This window comes from Melozone crissalis, unplaced genomic scaffold, assembly GCF_028551555.1.
Source record: "Melozone crissalis strain CALT ecotype California unplaced genomic scaffold, PUWL_Pcris_2 ptg000013l_1, whole genome shotgun sequence".
NCBI lineage: Eukaryota > Metazoa > Chordata > Aves > Passeriformes > Passerellidae > Melozone > Melozone crissalis.
Genome location: NW_026535791.1, coordinates 56,450,393 through 56,472,962, shown reverse-complemented (window position 1 = coordinate 56,472,962; position 22,570 = coordinate 56,450,393). Strand labels below are relative to the sequence as shown.

At 45.1% G+C, this 22,570-nt stretch overlaps 2 protein-coding genes across 2 annotated transcripts in view; one reads left to right on the top strand and one right to left on the bottom strand.

Moving 5' to 3' along the window:
• Positions 1-3,551: 3,551 nt before the first annotated feature.
• On the bottom strand, positions 3,552-8,325 carry LOC128934610 (transcriptional regulatory protein AlgP-like). Its single transcript, XM_054272331.1, has 4 exons — positions 7,806-8,325; positions 7,186-7,727; positions 4,679-4,726; positions 3,552-4,592 (listed from the first exon to the last, which is right to left on the bottom strand). Exons 1-3 carry the CDS (start codon positions 8,323-8,325, stop codon positions 4,718-4,720), a joined length of 1,071 nt encoding a protein of 356 aa, XP_054128306.1. The 3' UTR covers positions 3,552-4,592; positions 4,679-4,717.
• A 5,830-nt stretch (positions 8,326-14,155) lies between these two features.
• ARHGAP6 (Rho GTPase activating protein 6) overlaps positions 14,156-22,570 on the top strand; it is a 311,150-nt gene continuing 302,735 nt past the window's right edge. Inside the window, exon 1 of the mRNA XM_054271896.1 lies at positions 14,156-14,659. Within this exon, the coding sequence (XP_054127871.1) occupies positions 14,156-14,659 (504 nt within the window). The remainder of the gene's footprint in view (positions 14,660-22,570) is intronic.

The following is a 22,570-nucleotide window of genomic DNA, read 5'->3' as shown; positions in this document are numbered from 1 at the left end:
TGTTGTTTTGCAGGTTATCAACTAAGCAGCCCCACCAACATCACCACACTTTACTGCCCACTACCTTCATGTAGCCTCATATTTGGGGGTAACAGAGGGCATTTATGGACACTGAGTATCAGCAATGCAGGTGGTGCTTGTATCAAAAGCACTTACACTGCAGCCTGTGTAAGCAATGTAGCTCGTTTTAAACAACCACTCCTGAGTTCAGATCATTAGAACTGCCAATTGAAGCGGCAGGTGGAATCTTCTACACCTGGTGATGTAGGTTCAGATAAAATCCTCACATTGCACAGTTCAGAAAACCAAAAAAAAAAATCTGGAAACTGAATATGATCCAGGTTTAGCTATGAATGGAATAAATAACAAGCAACCTAAGTTTTGTGCAAAGGATTTTATGGACGCAAATGTTTGCAATTAAAAAATTTAAAGAAAACACTTTGGTATTTTTATGTAAACATTCCCCTGCTGCCTTGGAAATATTGACACAGCAACAGTGACCTGAAACGTTGCAGAAAATAAAGTATTCCTTAAAGTAAAGAAAGAGCTACAGCCACCAAAAAAGGTAAAAGTACTTATTGAATTATTTCAAGTTTACAAATAGCAAGATATTGTAAACACGTTCCAGCTATTTAAATCTCTGCTGCTCTTTTGCTGATTGCCCAGTAAACTGCAAAATTGCACCAATGCCAAGTGTTTTTGATGAGAATTTCCAGGTGAAGAAAAAAAATTCTGGGCCTAGAAGATTTTATGGATCAAAGCTCCTTTATTGGGTTGGGCTGAGGCAAAAACCAAACCTGGGTACCAAAACAAGAGGGGAAAATAAGATCTTTATCGTTTCTCCAGCCAAGTTCTCAGAGACTTAATCTCTTAGTAGGAAGAGTTACCAAAAGCACTCCCACAGACACTATCAATTGTTGCAGTTCTTCCTGTTAAGCCTATGACCTGAAAAGAAGTTTGGTAACTTCACCAGGCAACACCTCCACCAACACCAAGGCTGTTGGAACTGACTCACATCCCCTCCCTCTATGGTTACAACAGTCTTTGGGGGCTTTGGGGTTTGATTTTACCAGAGGAGTGGACAGAAAAAAATGCTGCCAATGCCACTGGCTTCTCAAAACCACACAAGCCTTGCAGGCAGCTGGGGAGCCTCCTGTGTGCTCTCCACCCAGCCACGCTTAGACACTCTCTGACTTCCTTCATGCCAGACCACACAACCTGGTAGAACTAACCACACATGAAAGGCTCCCTACATACAGACAGGCTGATCAGACACTGCCCTCAGATGTCTGCTGTGCTCACCAGATTTTTATAAAGAAGATAACCAAGTTGGTACAATGATTCAAGACAGCAGAAGATGGGGAAGCAATGTCTGAAGCTTAAATTGGAAGTCACACTGAGATCTCATCAGAGGATGGAAGTAATTTTGCTCAACTGCAGATGCAACAGGCTACCTCACATGCAAAACATTCTACTGTCACCGTATCTTTAAAGACACAACATTGTACTAATAAGGCCAGAAGAGCCTACTAATAAGCCTTGTCTTTTCTGATGCTTTCAATACCTCAAACTGAACTGCTGCACACAGGTGGAAGTTAGAAATCCCAATTATTTGACTCTACTTCTGCTACAGCTCAAATCTGAACTCCCCAAGCACGTCAGCTTACTGAAAGAACTATGTAGTTTAGTCTTATCCCTACATTGCAACTTGTTTTGTGTTCTGTCAGAATCACACTGCATTAGTTTTGATTTGTTCTTTGCAATAACAATGCATATAAATCCAGCACATGAAAACGCACATCTGTGGGGGAAAAAAAATCTATCCTGCTAGAAATCCCTAAAAATAAACTTATTTGAAATTACTCCCTAAAAGTACACTCCTTAATTCTAGTTAACTGAGAGAAAACTGTTTTTCCATAAGCTTCAGGTCCTCCCATACAAATAAATTCCCACACACTACACAAATATTCCCAAATGGAAATTCCATCAGTCTTACTGAAAAGTTTTGCATCATCTTTGTACAAATGCTCAAAATCTTTAGACCAAAGCATAAGAAATTTCAACTATAGCAAAGACATCCCCCCATGCTATGAAATAGCACTTAAGAGAAATAGTATTTGTAGAAAAATAACTCCCTATGCATCACTGGTTTCCACTGCAGATCACAGTTACTCCAAGAGGAACAGAATCATGGTCAAATCCCAAGCCTCTCTCCAAATGTGTGCTCACACAGCACTTTAAAGGGTTATCCCCAGTGTCAAGGATAGAGGCAAATCCATGCAGTAACTTAACTGTTGAAATTTGAAGAAATCCCTTGAAGTGCAACATTTTAATGAGAAACTAGTGTAGAAGGAAATTTCCTGCAGAATCTTACAGCACAGCAATGAGAGGCAAAGCACACATGCAACCATAAACCCTAATGCAAGGATGCACAAGTACCACAGTGAAATTACAGGGTGGCTCAGAGTGAAGAAGAAAAACAGCAAAGAGGGGAGGAGGTCCCACACGTGCAAAAACATCACTGCCAATGACATGAAACACAACTTCATTATGAAAGCAGACAGTGACTTTAAAGCAGCCACTGGCACTGGAGAGCAAGGTGGAGCTCTGGCAATTCTCTATAGCAGATATGGAAGACAGGGTGGTCCAACCCAGAACCAGCAACAAGCAGGAGACTGGGTGGTGACAGTGCCAGGAAGGGCACCAGACTGTATAAAGCTGGAGAGAGTAACAAACAAACCAAAACATTCTTGGCAGAAGGACTCAGCAAAGAACATTAGGAAGTGTTTTGGACTCCAGCTGGCTATGCTGCTTTCAAAGCAGACACAAAAACCAAAACTTGCTGCTTTGCTGCTCTGAGTCTGTAGGTTAAGACCCATACTTGTACAATTCATCAGGGAGACAGATGAGACCAGTTTTTGCTCACTCTTCCTCACTCCACATCCACCTCTTCCCAGACCTCTTCCCAAATCCTGACACTACAGCACTTGCTCAGGCAGAGATCCCTGCAGTGATGGAGCAGCCATGTGGTTCATGTAGCAATGATGGTAACAAACACAGCAGACAAGTCAGTAACCAGGTTCTGATTTCTTAAAACAGGAGGACAAAGGAAAAATAGCATGAGTGATCAGATGATTGAGCTTAAGCCTCTTCTTGAAAACAAAAAGTACTTTCATAATGTGTCAAAGTGCTCTGTATTCTACTGTATCAAATGCAGGAATCTCAGCATTCACCAGATCAGTTTTGGAGACCATTAAGTATTTAGTACAGAAGCTATTTCATTTTCAAGGCCCAATATGTGCTATCACTGTCTCAAAAACTGGCAGATGAATAAGCTACGATAGCTACAGCTACATTATGAAGTCTTTATGCAAAATATTGGAAGAAAATTCCAAAGGCTAATTTATTTTCACTTGTTAATTAAAATTCAGTTGTGCTTTAATAACTGAAAACCAGAAATTGTGTAAAAAGTCAGGTGATAAAAAAAGCGAATACAAAAGCGAAGTGGCAATACAAGAACAAGGGAGGAAAAAACCCGGTAAGATTAAGAATAGCATTTAAATATAAAAATTTATTTAGGTGAAGTCACAAACAGTTTGATATCAATTTACAAACACTTTATGTTATGCATATTATTGGAAATATTGAGAAAGGGAGAGGACATAAGGGCAGCTTTTTCCTGAAACAACTAAAGGCAAACCCTTACCATCATGCGCATTACTGGATCATAGCATTACCTTGACCACACCCCTTAGTATGCAAGGAAAAAGGAGAAGAAAACAACATACTGAGATGCAGAATGAAAACTGTGAATCAGTGAAAAAGATTTTCACGAACACCAGACTACAAAGGTCTAGTCTGATGGTCACGATTTTAAGTAATCTAATAGGATAAAAACAAAATTATAACTTAGGTCAATCATTATAATTGATGAAGAATTTTGTAATGCACAATTGGGCTATTTGACAATGACAGTAATGGTTAATGCAGAACAATGGAAAGAGGATACTGAGCCTAACAGAATAATTCTGTTGACAACCTGAGTTATTATCCCAAGTGTATGATACTTTTCTGAGTCAAATACACATTTATGTTGCAGATACTCTCAATGAAATGGCAAAAGTAACAGCTGTAACAAGACAAGTTATGATTTATTTTTTTAAAACAAATATAATACATAGGGTTTTGAAGTGTCCGGTTGTGATCTGCAAAGATCCAGGATTGCACACAAGTTTGGTCAAATGAGAAGGTTTAATCTGCGCATTAAATTGGCTTTTACTTTCAAAGTAGTATTTTAGGGCAGGGTTCTCCTCCGGGAGAGTGCTCCTGACCTCATCCAACCAGTGTTCAATTTATTCACCTTCCTGAATCTTTGCCCTCTTTGGATAGTCTGTGACAAGTGCTGCGCTGCAGGAATTCCTGTTTTCCAGCAAACTGGCTTGCTCTGCAGGTTTGTAGTCCATTGTTACAATTGCTGATTGGTAAAATGAATTTCCTACGTCTTCTCTAGCACAGCTTGCAACGCAACAGAAGCAGAGGTAAAAGAATGCACTAGAATACCAGAGCTCCACTTAAACACCAACGGAGTCAGGCTGTTGGCACCAATAAGAAATTCTGTATTTAACAAATCTGCAAATATTTAAGATCCAAAGTTATTCAGTTTTATAAATAAACTCACCCACTTAGTCTGACTCCCATCCCAACTGGTCTTCTGTTTTCATGGAGTCTGGGGAAAAAAAAGAGAGTTGTCTGAAGTTATACACACAGACATAAATTTGCAGGAATGACTCTCACCTATCCTACACACACACCAATTATCGCACTCCAACTACAACTAAGATTTCTCACTTTGTTCTTTCCATGTAATGCAAAGTTACAGCTCTTCACCAGTGCCTTAGAAAGGACAGTTGTGCTCAGACACAATGCTTTCTACACTTTGACTTAATTTTTACTGTTTAACCCTCTGTGGAAATGCAGAATTAGATACAGGCACTAAACTAAATGATGCTGAAATTCAAGGAGTCTTGGACTAAAAGGGGGAATGAAATCCAGTCAGGCTGCCTAACACTATCCCTTGAAACTACAAAAAGAAAATAATTTCAAAACAACAGCCTGGTAAAAAAGGTTTTTGTAAAACACCTCCTCTTCCTTTTGACAGTGTGAATATTGAAAGGCTTAGGTTCTGTCCAAAGTCTTGAGGCCATAAAAGGCTATTCTCTCCTATTTTAATTCTCCAGTTCTTTTGCCCAAGTGTGATGTCACATCTTATTTTGCTAAAGTAGTTTTATACAACATAAAGAGAGCTTGCAACAAACTGAGGAGATATGGGGAAAACACACAGGTCACCTCCAAGAAAATATTTCCTTGCTGTGACCATGCCAATGACAAATTCATGCTTTATCCTAGGCCTCATCTACATTTGACAGCTACCTAAACCATCATTTCATTTAAGGACATTTTTAAACAGTTATAAGACACTATATACTACCAATTAAAAACTGCTCCAGTAACAGAAAGGTGGCTGAAACCACAACAATTAATTGCCCAAGTTTTACTTTTTCATTGTGCTGTGAAAGTACCACTCATTTTGCAAACATTAAACTTTTGATATTTTGTAAGAGTTAAAATAAACATGTTTATTTTTTTCTTTACACTTTCTGGGGGAAAAAAATACAACAATGCCACTGATAAAAATCAACTAGGAGGTTTCCATGAAATCAAAGAGGATTGAGATCCCTGGTGCCTCAGCAGAAAACCCAGCAAAGCTCAGCACTGACAGACCAGCTGCTGTGGAAGAAGTTACAAGAGTGGTTAACATGACAAGCTGCAGACATGTCCAGTCTCACATGAGATGAAAGCTATAAGCCACTGCCCATCTGGTGCTCACATAAGATCTGTAGGAAAACAAGAACTGAGCTGTTCACCTTGAGAATGAAGAAATGTAAACAGATATATCAGAAAAAGTTGCAGAACACTGAGCATCAACCACAGAAGGTGCAAGGCCAGCAGGCCTGGGTTTATCTATCTTACTGCGTGGTGTTTGCTCCCTTTCTATGTCACAGGTTGACCTAGAGAAGTTACTTTTGATATGTACCAAAGGCAAGACTTGCTGTGATACACCAAGCGCTTTCAGATGCCTTGAAAAGGGACCAGGCTAACATGAGTCAAAGCAAAGAACTTAGTCCCCCTGTGCTGGCAATCAGACAAGCACAGCATCTGATAAAGCAACAAAAATTCTTCTGGAAAGCAAAGGTTCTTTCTACAATTGTAAAAAATAATTTATTAGAACTAAACATAGCCATTATAACAGAATCTGTCACCATTCAGCTGGCATGAAGCTCAGCATCCAGCTGAATTTTCTGTGCTGGGGATTTGGCAGACTGCAGTCACCGGTGTAAGAGAAGCAGCACAACCCCAATATAGACAGGCAGCTGGCTGTGGAGCTCAGCATCATGCCCCAGGCAGAAGAAAGGGCAGACCTGCCTGCATCCACCACAGGTTATACCAATTCATACAGTGATGCCTGTACTGAAAGCAAACCAAGTACACAAAATCCTCCCTGCTTCTCCTAATCACACTCATCTTTTCCCACAAAACAGGCTCTAACTTGTGAATTAAATCTAGCGAGCCTCCAAACAGGTTTAATCTTCAAATCGTGGTGAATTTGCACACTGCGGCCATTCTTGTTAAGTTTAGCTTTATTCATATCAATTTTTTGCCATCCCATGCTGTCTGCAACTGCCCACATGCTCCCATAATAACAGGAGAGTCTGTACTCTTTCCCTTACATACAGATAACTGTATTGCTCAGAAAGTTGATTTTTAAAGACAACTCAAGGAAAAGAACAAAACCACAGAACATCTTTCTTCTAATGTCTTCAGGAAAATACAAAAATACACCAGAAGAAGGAATTAATGGGGCTCCTATTTTCTGTTGCCTGGAGCAATAAATGCTCAAACATTTGCTCAGAGCATCCATCCGCGTGCACACCGCTCACGGTGGCCAGCCGGGCACCCATGATACCGTGTCCCTATGGTCAACACGAGCAAAGGGTCAGTGCCACGAGACGAGAGCTGCCGACCAAACAAGGGCACCTCAACTGCCCCTTTCTCCTCTTCCCATGCGAGGGAGCGCCATGCCCGGCCAGCAGAGCAGAGAAACACGCGGCCATCGGCCCATCACACCTGGCTTTTCTCCTCCTGCTTGGGGCTCTGGCCCGGCGGTGGCGGCTGGGCCGGCGAGGCCTGTGTCTCGCTGTCGGTACGCAGGCGTCTGGGGACAAGCGACTTGAGGGGCGCCATCCACTTCATCCACAGGTCCAAGTCGACGTCGCCCCAAGGCAGCGAGGGGTTCTTGGCCGCCCGCCGCCGGAAATCCTCATCGTAGTTCATCCAGGAGGTGCCCCCGTAGGTGGCGTGCAGCTTGCGGATGGTGTCCAGGTACTTGAACATGGCTCCGCAGCGCGCCGGGTGCTTCTCGCACAGCACGCTGGCGTACACCAGGAAGGCCGAGACCCACTGGTCCAGCGTGTCCCCCGGGCGCGGGCCGTGCTCGGGGGCCAGCTCTGTGTGGAGCAAGGAAAAGAGGTCAATGAACTCCCCCCGCCAGATCCGCTCCTTCGTGGCCTTGGCCAACTTGTAGCCCAGCGGCCGCCGCAGCCCCACGTAGGGGGTGGCCGCCGCCTCGGCCTCGCCCTGCCCCGCCGCCGCTGCTGCCGGAGCCGGAGCTGGGGCCGGAGCAGGAGCAGGGGCTGGGGCTGGAGCTGGGGCCGGAGCCGGAGCCGGAGCCGGGGCCCCGGCCGCGCCGCTCGCCGCTGCCGCCTCGGCGCAGGGGCTGGCGGCCGCCGCTGCCGCCGCCGCCGCCCCCAGCGCGGCCTGGCGCTCCAGCCAGCGCGGGTTCACGTAGACGGTCCGCAGGCGCGGCGCGGCCCCGGCCGCCGCCGCCGCCCGCGCCGAGCCCTCGGCGCCGGGCTGAAGCCGCAGCACGGCCAGGGCGGCGGGCGCGCCGGCGGGCAGGTCGCTGCCGTCCCGCCGCGGGGCCGGCTGGGCCGCCGCCGGCACCTGCAGCAGCGAGGGCGCCGCCCAGGGCGGAGAGCCGCCCCTAGGCCCGGCCGCCGCCGCCAGCGCCTCTAGGCCCGGGAGGCCGAGCCGCGAGCCGGGCGCCACCGCGCCGAGCACCCATCGGGTCTCGGCGATCCCGGTGCGGTCCCGGGGGCTCCGCGACCTCCCCTCCTCGCGGCGGCCGGCGAGCGCCGTCCCCAGCGTTAGCGGGGCCGCGACTCCGGCCCGGCGGCGGCGGCGGCTCCGCCGCCTCCCACGTGGCATCGGCACGGCGGCTGCGGGCGGCGCGCGCCGCGGGGGGCGGGGCCGCGGGGCGGGGCCAGAGCCGAGGCCCCACCCCCGGGCGGCCCTGGCCCCGCCCCCCCGGCTCCGCGATCCCCGGGACGTTCCAGGGGATTGTCCGGGCGGCGCTGGAATGCCGGGAGGGGAGCACGCAGAGCGGAACACTCTGCCTCTCGCTCACAAAATGACCCCAGTCCCGGTGTATATATATGCATGCTCTATACATACCTGTATATCTAAATGTACGTATGTATGTGCACGCACATTTACAAATATGTACACCACTTTTAGTTATATATACCATATGCTATATAACAGATTTGCACACTGTATATATAACTTCTGTAAGGATATGTAGTAGGCACCTTACGTCTACATAAGGTGCCTACTATATATCCTTATATGTAATTATTATTGCTTCAGTATAGCAAATGTTTTGAGGAACAATGGCATTACATTGCTTCTCCCTTCCAGTATAAATAAGCCTTTTTCTCTTTACAGAAAATAGCTTTTTAAAATTATTTTGGGTGCTGTCACACAGATTCAGCTTTCCTAGCTAAGCTCTGAGTAGGTCACCAGCTGGGTGGAGGTTGAACCCCTCTGGAGTAAAAGCTGGGTGCTGGCTCCTTGTGTGGACTCATGCACCCCACTCCACAGCTGCTTCCACAAACACTTCTGTAGCACTCTCTCTTCTGGAGGAGCAGCCTTGAGTGCTGTGCTGAAATGTTTATAGATCAATTGCACCACAACAAAGACAAAAGTTCTGTTAAAAAATATAACAGTTCTTTCATTTTCACAGGAAGACTGGAAGAGATACATTTTAGATTAAATCCTTTTTGAACAAAAAAATCAAATCCCAGGAATGACAAACTTAGGAATTCTTCTGTAAGAAAAAAAAAGTAAGGTAAAAGAGTGGCTTTGGAATTTTTTTTAATGCTTAATAAATTCTAAAAAAATAATTAGAGTAACAAAAAGTAACTATTTTCCAAATCACCTTTATTTTCAGGGATTTTTCAGAAGTCTGAACAAACCAGGCTTTTTTTCATTTTTGAGATGAATACACTCTCATTTTGATAAAAACCATTTTTTTAAAATTCAACCAATAACAAGTGACAGTCACTCCTTCAAATTTCAGTTTAATGGGGCATTAATAAAACCAGACATTGTTAAAATAACAATAGGACCATAGTTTCTCTCAAACTTAACCATGTAGCATGCTTTTTATAAAGTCAGGTGATAGCCATTTACACAAAGTCTCTGAAAATTTTCTGAAGTTTAAGGTTTTGTTGACTTTGCTTCAAAATTAGTATTTGTTTAGAACCAGAAAGTGATTCAAGTTGGAGGGAAGCTCAAGAGGTCTATACTCCAACCTCCTGGTCACAGAAGGGCAAAAACTCAACTGAGACAAGATTGCTTAGCGCCTTCTTCAGTTAGATCTTGAAAACCATCAGTGATAGGGATCCCATAACCTGTTCCAGTATTGATGATTACCCTTGGTAAATCCATGCTGAATCTTTCCAGTCACATTTTTCTCCTCCATGTGCCCACAAGTTCTCTTCCAAGAGAACTTGCTTTTGTGATTTTCCTGAAGTGAAGCCCCCAGCCTTTAGCAGCTTAGGTAGTCCTTGCTCTTTTTGAAGACAGGTGCAACTTTTAGCCTTTTCCAAGCCATTAGGTGCGCTCGGGCGTGCGTGGCCCTAAGGTCCGGCTAGCAGAAGGGGTGAGATTGGCCGACGCCCCTACGCATGGAGGCCAGCCCCCTTTGGCGTCTTGGCCTCAGGCTGGGCTGGATCGCGGAGTCGGATACCTGGCGCTTGCCGGGATGGAATAGGAGGCGACCACTTGTGAGGGTTCAATGTCAGTTTATTGAAAGCTTCCAGCGGAGGAGCAACCAACAGATGTAGCAAGAAACCCACAGCAAGTGGCCAAGAACAGCGGGAGTGACAATGTTTTAAAGAGAAGGGGAGGAGAAAGGAGGGGAGCCCAGCAAACCAATCGGAGAGCAAAAAGGGTGGTGTGATACATAACTGACCTGAGTACATAACCAATAAACATAAAGCGAGGGAGGGGCCCCGGGACACCAGCCAATCACAACCCCCAGAGAGAGGAAAGTTCTAGAAAGCTGGGAGGAGTGGGGGGTGATTGACTGGGCCCAGGGAGGAGGAAAAACTTACTTATAAGGGGGTATAGGGGAGGAGAAGTTACATAACATAGGAGATTGGCAGCTGGGGGGGGGGAAGGGGGTAACCATGACAACTTAAGGTCAGGGCCACAGTGGCGGGAAAACTGTGAGGGGAGGAACCATTCAGCACAGAACAAAGGGGGAGCATATATAAAATTGGGGAGAAAACTGGGGAACTTAAAAACACAACACAACAATTAGGTACTTCTCCAAATTTTGATGGCCTTTCAAATATAAAAAGTGGCTTTCCAGTGACAACATTATCCAGCTATTCGAGCACCCTCAGATTCATCCCCACTGGTTCCTGAGACTTCATTTGTCTGTGACTCCTCAGGAGAAGATCCACAACTTTCCCCCTATTTAGAGGTTTTTTCACCTTGAGGCACAGAGGGCTGGGAGACTTTGTTGGTGAATGTCAAGGCAATGAAGGCATAAATAGAAATAATTTTGTGCCAATTCTACAGGTTTTTTAAATACCTCCAGGGACAGTGTCTCCACCACTTCCTTGGGCAGCCTGTTCCAGTGTTTTGCCTCAGAAAGGAAGGGCTAGCAGCATCAGATCAACTAGTATTATCTCACTAATCCTCTGCAGATATGGCTGCCCAGACAGTATCTTGTGGCTGGAAGTTATCAGCAAAATTTGGGAATTAGGACTGTGCTTTTGTCCTGTGCCTGTACCATGCTCACTAAGAGCTCAAGCCTATTTCAGGATGGTGATGCCAGGTCTCACAATAATGCAGTTCATAGTGATAATGAACAGAAACTTCAAAAATAATCAGTAAGTGCTTTAATTGCTGTTACCCCTGAAAGATGCAGACAGCAGCTAAGAGCAGCAGTGAAGTTGTCTACATGGATCATCTCTATGCACACTATGCATTTACTCTTTGAATTGCAGCTGTGATCCTCTCTGTCTCATGAAAACTATAATTTTTGATGGAGGCTTTCATGAAGAAAACCAGCTGAGCAATAAGTAATACCTGGGCTGAGCAGGTGGAAATAAGAATGCTTTGCCTCCACTTCATTTAGAGCTGCTGCTTGTGACGTATGCTCCTAACTATGCACTTATCTGATCGTTTCAGTCTCCTTTCACAGGCTGTGTGTGCAGCCTGTAAGGATCTGAATTGGAAACTTGGGGGTTTGCCTGCTGGCAACTGGCTGTGCCCAGGAGTGTCAGCCCTTCAAAGTGGGCAGGGCACCTCACTGCTTCAGGGAACTGCTTCTGGTGAATTCTGGAGGCAAATGTGCTTGTCCTCTCTGCTCCTCATGTGATGAGTTCCTTACAGCTCCGAATTTCCCTCTCTGCCTTTTTCCTCATGTCTTCCTGTCCCTTTATGTTCCCCTGATGTTTGTACAGGACAAAAAGAGCAAATACTTGGAGCCACACGTACATATATTTGTATTGCAGATGTGTCTCAACTAAATTGCTAGAAGAGGCTCAGAACTGCAAAAACAAATTCAGATTGTCTTATGCTTCAGACCTTCTTTTTAGTCTCAAGCATGAGACCTTATTGAAGGCATTAATGAGGAGGCAAAATGAAATGAAGCTCTAAACAGAAACAGCTGCAACCTTAGCTGTGGAGGAACTTGGAATTAGGCAATAGGACAGTTTATGAAAATAAGAGGGAAAAGCTACTTTGCAGACCAAGAAAAAAAAAATCTCATTTGGAAGCATTACCTAAAAGCAGAACACCTCCCTTTGAAAGAGGATGTACTTGTGTGCTGTTGCTGTTCATGAACTTTAAACAAAGCCACAGAGGAGAGAACTGCCTACTCTATTGATGAAACCAGAAAGTGCTGCTATAGAGCATTTACCTGCAGGACCCCAGAGAGAACAACACAACCCTGCACTAGGGTTTGAGAAGAAAATGCTGCAGGAGGAGAAAATAACCCTTGTGTTATTTTCTAAAGCACTTTTTTTTTCCCCAAAATAACCAATCTTTTTCTAAACAAATTTTCTAAGAGCTGCTTGCAACAGTTTTGGGGAGACTGGGGTTTTTGGAGCTGGTGGGTTTTCAAGTCAAAAGAAGGATGCTTAGGCCCCATGGCATCAGCAGTCTAACTGTGAGTTCATCTGAGATGGGAGAGGTTTGCCACTTGCACAGGGGTTGTCCTTTGGCATCTTCCACTTACTCCACAAATAAAAGGTCAGGAAGAAAAACAGGGTTTGGTGCTGTGTGTTTTGCTTTCCAACTTGAAAAATTTAGCAGCTGTAGCATTCACTGACACAATAGCAACAGAACCAAACCGACCCATGAAGCTAAAGGTTACTTAATAAAGTTTAAACACAGAGTAAATGATGGTGTTGGAGATCCAGGAAAAACCTGACAAACATCGCAGCTGAACTCCCTCAGTGAGGGGAGAACTGTTGATATTCCCAGCTAGGAGCAGCAGTAGGAGCCAGATTCTGCAGCTGAGGGGCTGCTTCCTTCACTCCAGGTGAGGAAGGAGCTGGCTGCCTTCATGGAGCTGCATGGTATTGTCCCTCTCTGTACATTCAGTTTCTGCATTTCTTTACAATTTTGCTTTCCCCAAGTTTGTTGTGTCTCTCTGGTAGATGTTTCCTTGCCTATGCTTGCAGTGAGAACAGAGAAAGTCTCAATGGAAGATAAACATGTTCAGTTACTTGTCCTGAGGAGGCACCGGTCCCACTCCTGTCCTTTTCTGTGGCAGTGAGGTACTCAGCAGTACAGGTCTCGGTGGCCCATGCTGCCTGTGGGGCTCACGTCCATGCGCCCTTAAAGGAGGTGTTTCAGAGGATGGCAAGGGAGACGTGGGCCAAAACACAGCTACAAATCGAGCTCCGTTGAAGACCCTGTCCCGTGTGCTGCACAGCGTGAGTTTGTTGCTGGAAGTTTTTTCTGGAGACATCATCTCTGCCCGACACAGCCGGGCCGGGGCAGACGGAGGTTCCATAAGCAGCAGCGGGGTCGGAGTGGGACGCGGCGCAGGGCTCAGAAGGGTCAGACCCAGGCTCGGCTGCACCTCGGGAGCGATCGTTCCCGAGAACTGCTGCCCGCCGCTGCTCGATCCGTCCCCAAACGCAACTGCACCGTCCCAGGGCGGCAGCGCCCGGGGCCCGCAGCGCCGGTGCCCGCGCAGCCCGGCGGGGCTGCCTCCCCCGCGCTCCCGACGGGGCCGTCCCGCGGCACAGCGAGGTGCGGGCGACACCGGCAGCGGTTCTTCCCGCCCCGTGAGGGGAGGCGGACGGGCCCCGCCACCGCCGGACCCGACCGGCTGTGCATGTGTGTGTGTGTGGGGCGGCCCGCGACTCCCTGCGCATCGCGGCCGAGGGGGGAGTGACTCTGGCAGCCTGCGGCGAGCCCAGATAAAAGCTCCGCTGCTGCCGTTTTCCCTCCCCTTTTCTCTCGTAACTTTTTTTTTTTTCTTCCCTCCCTCTCCCTCCCAGCAAAGCGACCGCGCCGGCGGCAGCCCCGGAGCAGCCCCAGCGCCGGACGCCGCCATGAGCCCCGCTGTGCCGCCGTCGGGCCGCGCTGCCGGGGGCTGAGCCCGGCCGAGGGGACGCCCCGAGGGCCGCTCCGCGCCGCCCTGGCGGGGGCTGGAGGCAGAGGCAGCGAGAGCCCAGGCAGGACCCCCGGTCGCCCCGCCGTGCCCGGGGCAGCGCCCGCCGCGATGTCGGCGCAGAGCCTGCTGAGCAGCGTCTTCTCCTGCTCCTCCCCGGCCGCCGCCGCCCCCGCCGCCGCCAAGAGCCTCTCCAAGCGGAGGCTCCGCCAGACGCGCAGCCTCGACCCCGCCATCATCGGCGGCGGCCGGGAGGACGGCGAGGGCGCGGGGCGGGCGCCGCGGGCGCGGGCCGCCGGCAGCCCCCCAGGGGAGCGCCGCGCTCTTCGGGGCGCCCCGCCGCCCCACGGCGCCTCCTTCTCCACCCCCTGCACCCCACTGGAGCGCTCGCCGCCGGGCAGTGCTCTGTTTGACGAGGAGAGCCTCCGTGGGAAGCGCAGTCCCGGCTGCGAGCTGCCCTTCCTGGCGCGCACCCCCTCGGCCCTGGCGCTGAGCGGCACCGCCAGCCCCGCCAACAGCATCTTCTCCTCGCCCCGGCGCTGGCTGCAGCAAAGGAAGGGGCAACCCTCGCCGCCCGAGCCTCGCCCCGCAGCCTACGTCGTGTGGAAATCCGAGGTAGGCACGCCCGCCCCCGGGGGACGGGCACACGCCGCGCCGCCCCCGTCCCGTTCCCGTTCCCGTGTTTGCCGCCGCCCGGCCCGGCGGGGCTGCCCCACCGCGGTGGGTGCGCGGAGCAGCGGGGCCGTCGAGGCCGCCGCGGGTGTTGGTGCTGGGAGCTGGCATCTGCGGCGCTGGAGGGCCGGATATTTGAGGTTCCCTCGACGGGTTCCCTGTGTATGTGTCCCAGGCTTGTAAAACCTTCCCCTCCCAGTTTCACACATCTTAAACTGAAGCACGTGATGGCTTCTAACAAGATAGACAAATTGTTTTTAATGTGCACACACCCAGTGAGTTGTGATTTATTTGAAAACGCACATCTGTCAGTACCACATGAAGAGCAATTGTATTCCAAGACAAATCCAACTTTGCAATGCAAGCATTTATTCATTTAACTTGGATGTCATCGATGTTGGGCTGCAGATACCATACCATGTGGATGAATGTTTTCAAAAAATGTGGCATTGTTTCCTGGTAGCAATTGCTCATCGAGTTGGTTATGCTGAGCCCTTTGTAGCACAAGAAGAAGAAATTTTTTTGTTTTGAGAAATTCTCCATCCTGTTCATGATGATGAGGTTTCCTGCTTAACTGTTCACTAATGCCTTCTGGAGGACTGGGATCAGAAAACAGCATTTCTATTTCCATTTCAGATGAACTTATTATAAATAGTTAGTAATAATTGGATGCACCAATAAAACAGACCCATTGTTGCAGTGGGATGTGGAATTCCTGGTAAAATTATTATCTTACACAGCAATATCAGATCAAAGCCAAACTGGGCATCATGATTACAAGACAAGATTACAAAATGCAGTTTTCATGGGCAAAGGCTGCATCTTACCCTGAGCTCCCATATCTCCCTGTTTGCTTGGAGTATAAAAGTTGTTAGTGTCTGCCAGTTGTGATGGAGTGTCAACATGTGGATGGCAACTTCAGGCATGATGCTGGCTAAGGTTGAAAGAGGTGGTGAAGAATCTTAGCAGTTTTTAAAAATGGATTATTATGAAGTCTTGTAATCAGAAGTTACTCTAAGCAATATTTCATCCTGATGCTTGAATTTTAAGATGGTAAAAAATTCATGGTGTCAAAGAACTTTGTGGAATTTGTAGCATCAGTGAACAGTGAGAAAATAGGTGATCACACTAATTAAGGATAAAAACCTCCTGAGGACAGTGAGATAAAAAGTGATCACACTACTTAAGGATAAGTTTGCTGCTTATCCACTAATGATGTTATAAGGTCTATCAAAAAGTGTAATGTACATAAGGTTTCTGTGCAGAGTTTCCTTACTGGGTCCAAGACTCACAGCATGGCTTCTGGTTTGTAAATCTAAGCAGGTCTTCCTTTTTTCACTGAATTTATGGTGGTGGACACTTGGGGCATTTATTTCAGATCTACTGTGTGTCAAAACACACAGCATATCACATCTTCAGACTGCATATAGCAAAGTACTGGTTCTTCCTTAATTTGGTGTGTGTTGAGCATTTTTAAATAGTTAATACCTTTTTTTTTGGGAGGGATGTCATTGTCCCAGCAGTCACGGTGGTGAGGCTGTGATGTCAGGAGCAGGGTGTGCTGGCCTCCTGCACTGGGCCAGTGTTGTCATTGTGAATTTTATGTCAGTTCTCGTTTAACCTGATACTCGCTGGTTTCAGAGTTGCTATTTCAAGACATTATACAGACATGAACTTAGTTGTTCAGCAAAGACATCTGCAAATTATATAAATCTATATTTTAGAAGAAAGTGCTCATACATAATATTTTTGTTGTTCTCCCAACTATTTTAGGGATGCATCCTAATGGTCATTCAGTCTGGTCTCATTATAAAATAGCATTATTAAAAAAGGACTTAGTTGTTTGCTTCCTATTTAGTGTTTATTTGAAGAGGTGCATTTTTTTTAAGTGAAGGATTTTTGTCTCTACAGCTTCATCCTGGCTGTGGCAAAGCAAGTGTGCTTGAGGAGGTGGAAAAACCCACGTTTTATTGGGTGAAAAGGAAGTAACTGTTTATAATATTATAGCTTTAAAAGGTCCCATTATTCAAATTATTGTATTCTCAGTAGAAAATCTGTAGTTCCATTTCTGTTCAGCTTAGGAAATAAAATGCATCACAATAATGATTTTACTCGGCTGTAAAAAACATCTGAATAGATGACTGCCTAATGAAAATAAACATTGAAAGTTTTAGTTGTAGTTTAGTATTTTATTCCCATCCTGTAAGTTGGGAATAAAATAAATGCAAAATCAGTTTTCTTTACCTTCATTCAAACACCTTCATTATAATTGCCCTTTTTAGGAAATATTGCTCTATACCCACTGTGGAAGCAACAGGGTTATGGACTAGAAGATAAGTGTGGGAATTATTTTCTCCCCCACTACCCTAATCTTTAAAGGAGTAAAGAGAAGTAAAAATGCCATGGAACTTCCCTTCAGAACTCCTTCAAAATGATAACTTCTGGCCCAGACCTCCTGCACCTGTCCCAAGCTGGATCAGTGTGGTGGCATCCACAGGGACACATTGAAGGTGGGGTTTGCAGCCTGCACTGGATGAATCCTGCCCTGGGATGGTGGTACTGCAGGGGCAGGGCACCTGGCCCAGCTCCAGTCAGGTTTTAAAGCAGGCATGCCCCACTGATCTGAGATTTCTGTGTATGAGGCCACAGTGCCCATAGCTTTGTTATGATGCCAGGAGAATAAAATGGATTGCTTATTTTGCCTTTTTTTCATTGTAATTCTTTGACTTCTGCATTTTATACGACAAGTCTATCTACTGGCCTAGGGAGAGAAAGGTTGCTGCTAAGTTCATGCCACCATTCAGAAATAATTTTTAATGGAATGCCTGAATGCACAGGGGATTTCCAATTTCAGGTCACACCTAAATGTGTTTCTTAGGTCCACAGATTTTTGAATATGAAGCATCATCTGACAGATGTGTCTCTCACTGTTCAAGTGATCTGGCAGTTCTTTATTGACATGTTGTTTTCTTCACAAGAACCCTTTTACAACTATAAAGATTATTTTTTGGCAGAACTTCTCTGACAAGCATTCTTTCACCTTTCTATTTTCTGCTTATGTATATAAGCTGCTTAAATAAAAAACCTGTTCCTGGGTCTGTGTAAATCAGCAACTACATTTCCAGTGGTTTCAGGAGGACAAAGCCAAGGGGGATTTTTAATAAGGGGAAAAAAGCATTCATCTTTAATTCCCATCTGATCACAGCTGTTCTTTTGTCGTTTTCCTTAAAGAAAATGCACTTTCACTTGCAAAATTAAGTCTATTATCTTTTCATTAAGTGTTCCATATGCTCAGGTAAGTCTCTAAGTAAGCTAAATATCATGGATAAGATGGTAAAAATACCTAGAAATACTCTAATGCCTTAATTCTGCCAAAATTTGTCATACTTTTATGCTAACATACATGAGTAGACCTGCACAAGTTAAGGATGCAAGTGTTTACACTGACTGACTGGCTGAAATACATTTACTGGGTCCAGAATAGCACAAGATTAATAGATCTGTGTGAAGTCTCAAGTTGTGTTAATTCTTGTGCTTATTTTTCTGTCTTAAAAATGGTAATGGAAAGCCACAGCAAGTGGATAAAAAAATATGGCAAATCATGGGAATGTCTCTGAGTAATCTATTTGTTGTAAGAAACCAAATCTGCCCACTTAAATTTATATGGTCTGATTATTTTGCTGTCATAATCTGTGTGTTACTGACTGGTTAAACATTACCATCTCCAACTAGTATGCTTTTTTGGGGTAGAGCTGATTTTAAAGTGATGGTAGCAAAACATCTGCAGCCTTCCCACCTGCATGCCTGGCCCCTGTGAGGCAGGGGGCAGCATCCTTAGCTTGCAATTTGCTTCTCAATGAGATCGAGTTGCGGGTGGACGGCTCAGCCTTCCACACCTCCTCCTCCTCCTCCTCCTCCTTCTGACCTACCCTGTCATCCTCTTGCTCGCCGTCGAGCACTACAGGAGGAGTTTTCCATGGCATGGGAGGGAAGGTTGCCCTGGTTCCTCACCAGGTTTTGGGGGAGAAGCCAGGATTTGTCCAGGTGTCTCCTGCACTGCTGGCTGGCCAAGCTGTGATGAGCTGCAAGGATGCTGGAGAAACTAATCTGCACTACCAGAACAACAGTGGTTTAGCTGAATTGTTTTATAGCATGGCCGTCAGAAGTAGTGAATGTTCACAGCACAGGTTTCAGCTGACAGGTGCCTTGGTGGGTCAGCTTTGGTAAATTCACTAGCTTGATACTTTAGGAGTTTAAATCCATTGGGAAGGCAGTGGAGGTTCTCTCTTTCCTTGTAGCAAGTGGGGGTCCTCTCTCCTCTCAGGACAAGAGGAAACGGCCTCAAGCTGTGTCAGTGGTGGTTTAGGTGGACATCAGTTGTGAGAGCAGTGTGTTACCCTTAAGCACCTTGATACCTAACCCAGAGATTTTGCTGTATGAATAGAAGACATATTGGAACATATTCCCTTGCAGAGCTCTGATTAACTGCCCTGGAAGCAAAATGGGGGGTCTAGCATGTTTAAATCTATAACTTGCATTTTTTCTGTTGAGGGGTCTTCTTTATGAGATGTGTGAGAACTGGACTTTGGAAGATTTTTTTTTTTAATAAACTAAAAACTGGATGTGCTGGTATTTACCACTGAACTGCTCTGCTCTGGAGAGAATATATATATAAAGCACTGTTCTGTTTTATTTTCTTTCCTAAGACATTCCAAACCATTGGACATACAGATTAGTCTCAGCCTGAGTCCATTCCATTCAATGCTGTAAGTGTTCTATAATTACAAAATTTGGTGGGCAGGAATGTTGTGGGTCTCTCATGACAGGAATGCAACTAAAAGGAACTAAATATATTCAGTATTTCTGATTTTGGCAAGTGGTCTTTTCCCATTCTTGACGAAATTACGTCTGAAGACATTGGATGAGAATATGGGGGTTGATGGCTAGGACAGACAGAATTTTTCAAGTGTGCATTGCTTAAGTAATGGGAAAGGAACTTGTGAAAATAATAGAAATGAGACTGAAAAGTAATGTTTAGTAACCTCTAAAATATTAACAACCCAGACTGATTTCTTGACTTGATGGTGGAGTTGAAGCACATTTAGTTTTGCAGACTCTATTGCATGAAAAGAACTGCAGCTGTGACAGCTTGCAGGTGAAGAACATTTCAGAAGTCTCTTCTGCAGTGTTCTGCTGTACAAGTATTAAGGCTGTACAGGTGTTACGCCTGTTTGGGGGGATTTGTTTTTTCCTTCCAGATGTAAATTTCATAATTGAAACCAGCAGGGGGTTCTGAGCAAGTAGGGCTGAACAGTCATGATGGCATAGTAGTAACTTCAGAGTATTACTGTCAGAGTTGTAGAGTTAAAATCTTAATTAAAAAAAGTACTAAAAATCAAAATCATAATGGCAATCCTGTCTTAGTCTCCTTAAACATGATATAACGCTGCTCATATTTGATTCTCTGGCTACGTGGCACAGTATTTGAGAGCAACAGCACCACTGAAATTAAGCTAACATTTTAAAATGCAACTTTTGTGCATCCTGGGTTCCACTGGTTGCTAACTGGACCAGGTGTCTGGATTGTGGGAGAAGAGGCCAAATATTCCATTCACCTTGTAGAAACTGTAAGGAGAGCAATAAGGAGGTTCAGAGCAAGGTTCAGACTTCATTTGACTTTGCAGCTCATTGGCCAGGTTTGGAAGGTACTGAGCTTTCAGACTTCAACAGAGTACTCAAATGTGTGCCTTCCTTTTGGCCAGTGACTGCTAATCAAACCAGAGTATCAGGAAGGAAGCAACACCTTTAGTTACCATTCAGTCCTAGGAATTTACTTTCTTCACCTCACTTTAAAGCTTTTGTATTAATTATTGTGTACACATTTTTAAGCTGTGCTTGTTCAAAATAATTCTTATTTTTTAAATCTTTTCCTATCCTGTAACAATAATACACGTCAATGGAAATGTATGTGGAGGCTTTCTGGTTGAGTTTTAGTTTTTCCTAGATGTGTACAGACTGGCTATTTCAAGTTACATGTTTTTTCCACTCCGGTTGTCAGCTAAAAATTATTAAATCCCCGGGAGAATTGAGAGTGTTTTTGAAGGATTTGATGAGCTTCCAGTGCCTGATGCTTGCCACATTGTTGTACTGGAACCAGATGTTGGGTACCACATGTTTGTGTTTTTGGACCTAAGTAGGTTAGGTACTGTAGTAGGTCTCTGGCTCATAAAACCAAGCATCAGTTTCACACCCTAAAGCTGTCATACCTGGGTCATCATCCTCACAGTCCTGGCCATGGGAACAGCTTGCATCAGCATCCCCAGTTATGAAACCAGAACTGTCTTTTCTGGATCTTCCTACTTCATCTCATCTGTATCCTCTCAAAGAAAAGACCTTCTGACTTACACTGTTTACCCGTGAGGACTCAGTGTGTGTGGTGTCAGAAAGAGATTTTTGAGCACTGCACTTAGTGAGGAGGCACATGAGCAGTCAGTCCAATGCACAAACTCTCCTTGTGGCTGCCAGGAACTTGCTTTTCTCTTTCTCTCCTCTTAGGTTCTGAGTTCTCTTCCACACACTTGGACCTTTTTATGTTGGGCTTGTCTTTTATCCATTTCTAATACACCTTGTTATCAATAGCTTCCTTTATCCTCCCTGCCAAAAATTAAAAAGGAAGATACTGAGTCTTGTTCATCACCTGAAATTCATACTGAAAAAGAAAAAAAAAAAAACTGCTTTACTGTAGCTGTTGCCTGCTATTTGGATTGGCCAAGTCAAATGATAAGTACTTTTCTCATAATTGGACAAACTGGTTTTCAGCAAAGTACAAAGTGTGTTGCAGACCTTGCTAACAAAGGAAGGATTTAGGTTTAGGTTTTTTAGTGCAATTAGGATTTTTTTTTTGCATTGCCTTGGAATTAGCCTGGACTTGATTTTCAGTGGTGGAACTACATGTACCTCCGCTGAGCACATATAACTGATTTTGCAAGAGGAAGACTAATACAAAATTTCCATTTCTATTTTCAGGTTTTATTTACTTTATCCCTTTGTTTTCTGCCACTGTTGTAATATGGCAAGATCGTTTCTGAGCACTAACTTTTTCATTTTTTCTCTGAAGGGTAATTTCAGTTGAGTAGCACCCTACTGAGACTAATATGGTGAGAAACCAGTTGGCTGTGCTGTGTTCAGTTTTCATTTGCCTCTCTCTGTAAAAATTTAAAAATACTCCTCCTACAGGAAATGTTTTCAGTTCTGTTATGTCTTTTGCTTCCCATAGGAGGTATTCCTTTTAATTTATTGAATAAACCCATAAAAATTTTGGCACAATAGGGTCTTTGGGCAAGCTGTTTAAGGGATCTCACCATCTTCTGTTTTTAGAAGATGTGCAATTGTTTCTTTATACAGTGCTATGAGGCTCTGGGGCCAGCTAACAATTATGTGAAATGGGAGAATTTGAAGCTAAAGAATGTGAATTGACACATCTGCTGTCACTTCTCAAATATTGTTATTTTGATAGTTCATATTTCAAATTTATCCTTCTTTAGCCATAATCAATCCCTTTTCTCTTTCCCCTGTCTTCAATCTTAAAAGGATTCTGGGTAATACGTAATATTCTAGGTAATGCTCTCAATCTCATCACCACAATTCCTTTTGTAAGTGTATGTGTGTATAGGAAGGTTAAATCCTCATAATGTCCTGGTTGGAAATCAGCTCTATTTAACTGTTAATTTAATTTGATGACAGTGCAGACTACTATTTGAAAGGGGTGGTGGGGAAAGAGAGATTGGGATAGATTACATTTTCATGCTCCAAAATAAGACCCTATCTACTCTATCATAAATTAGAAAAATATGG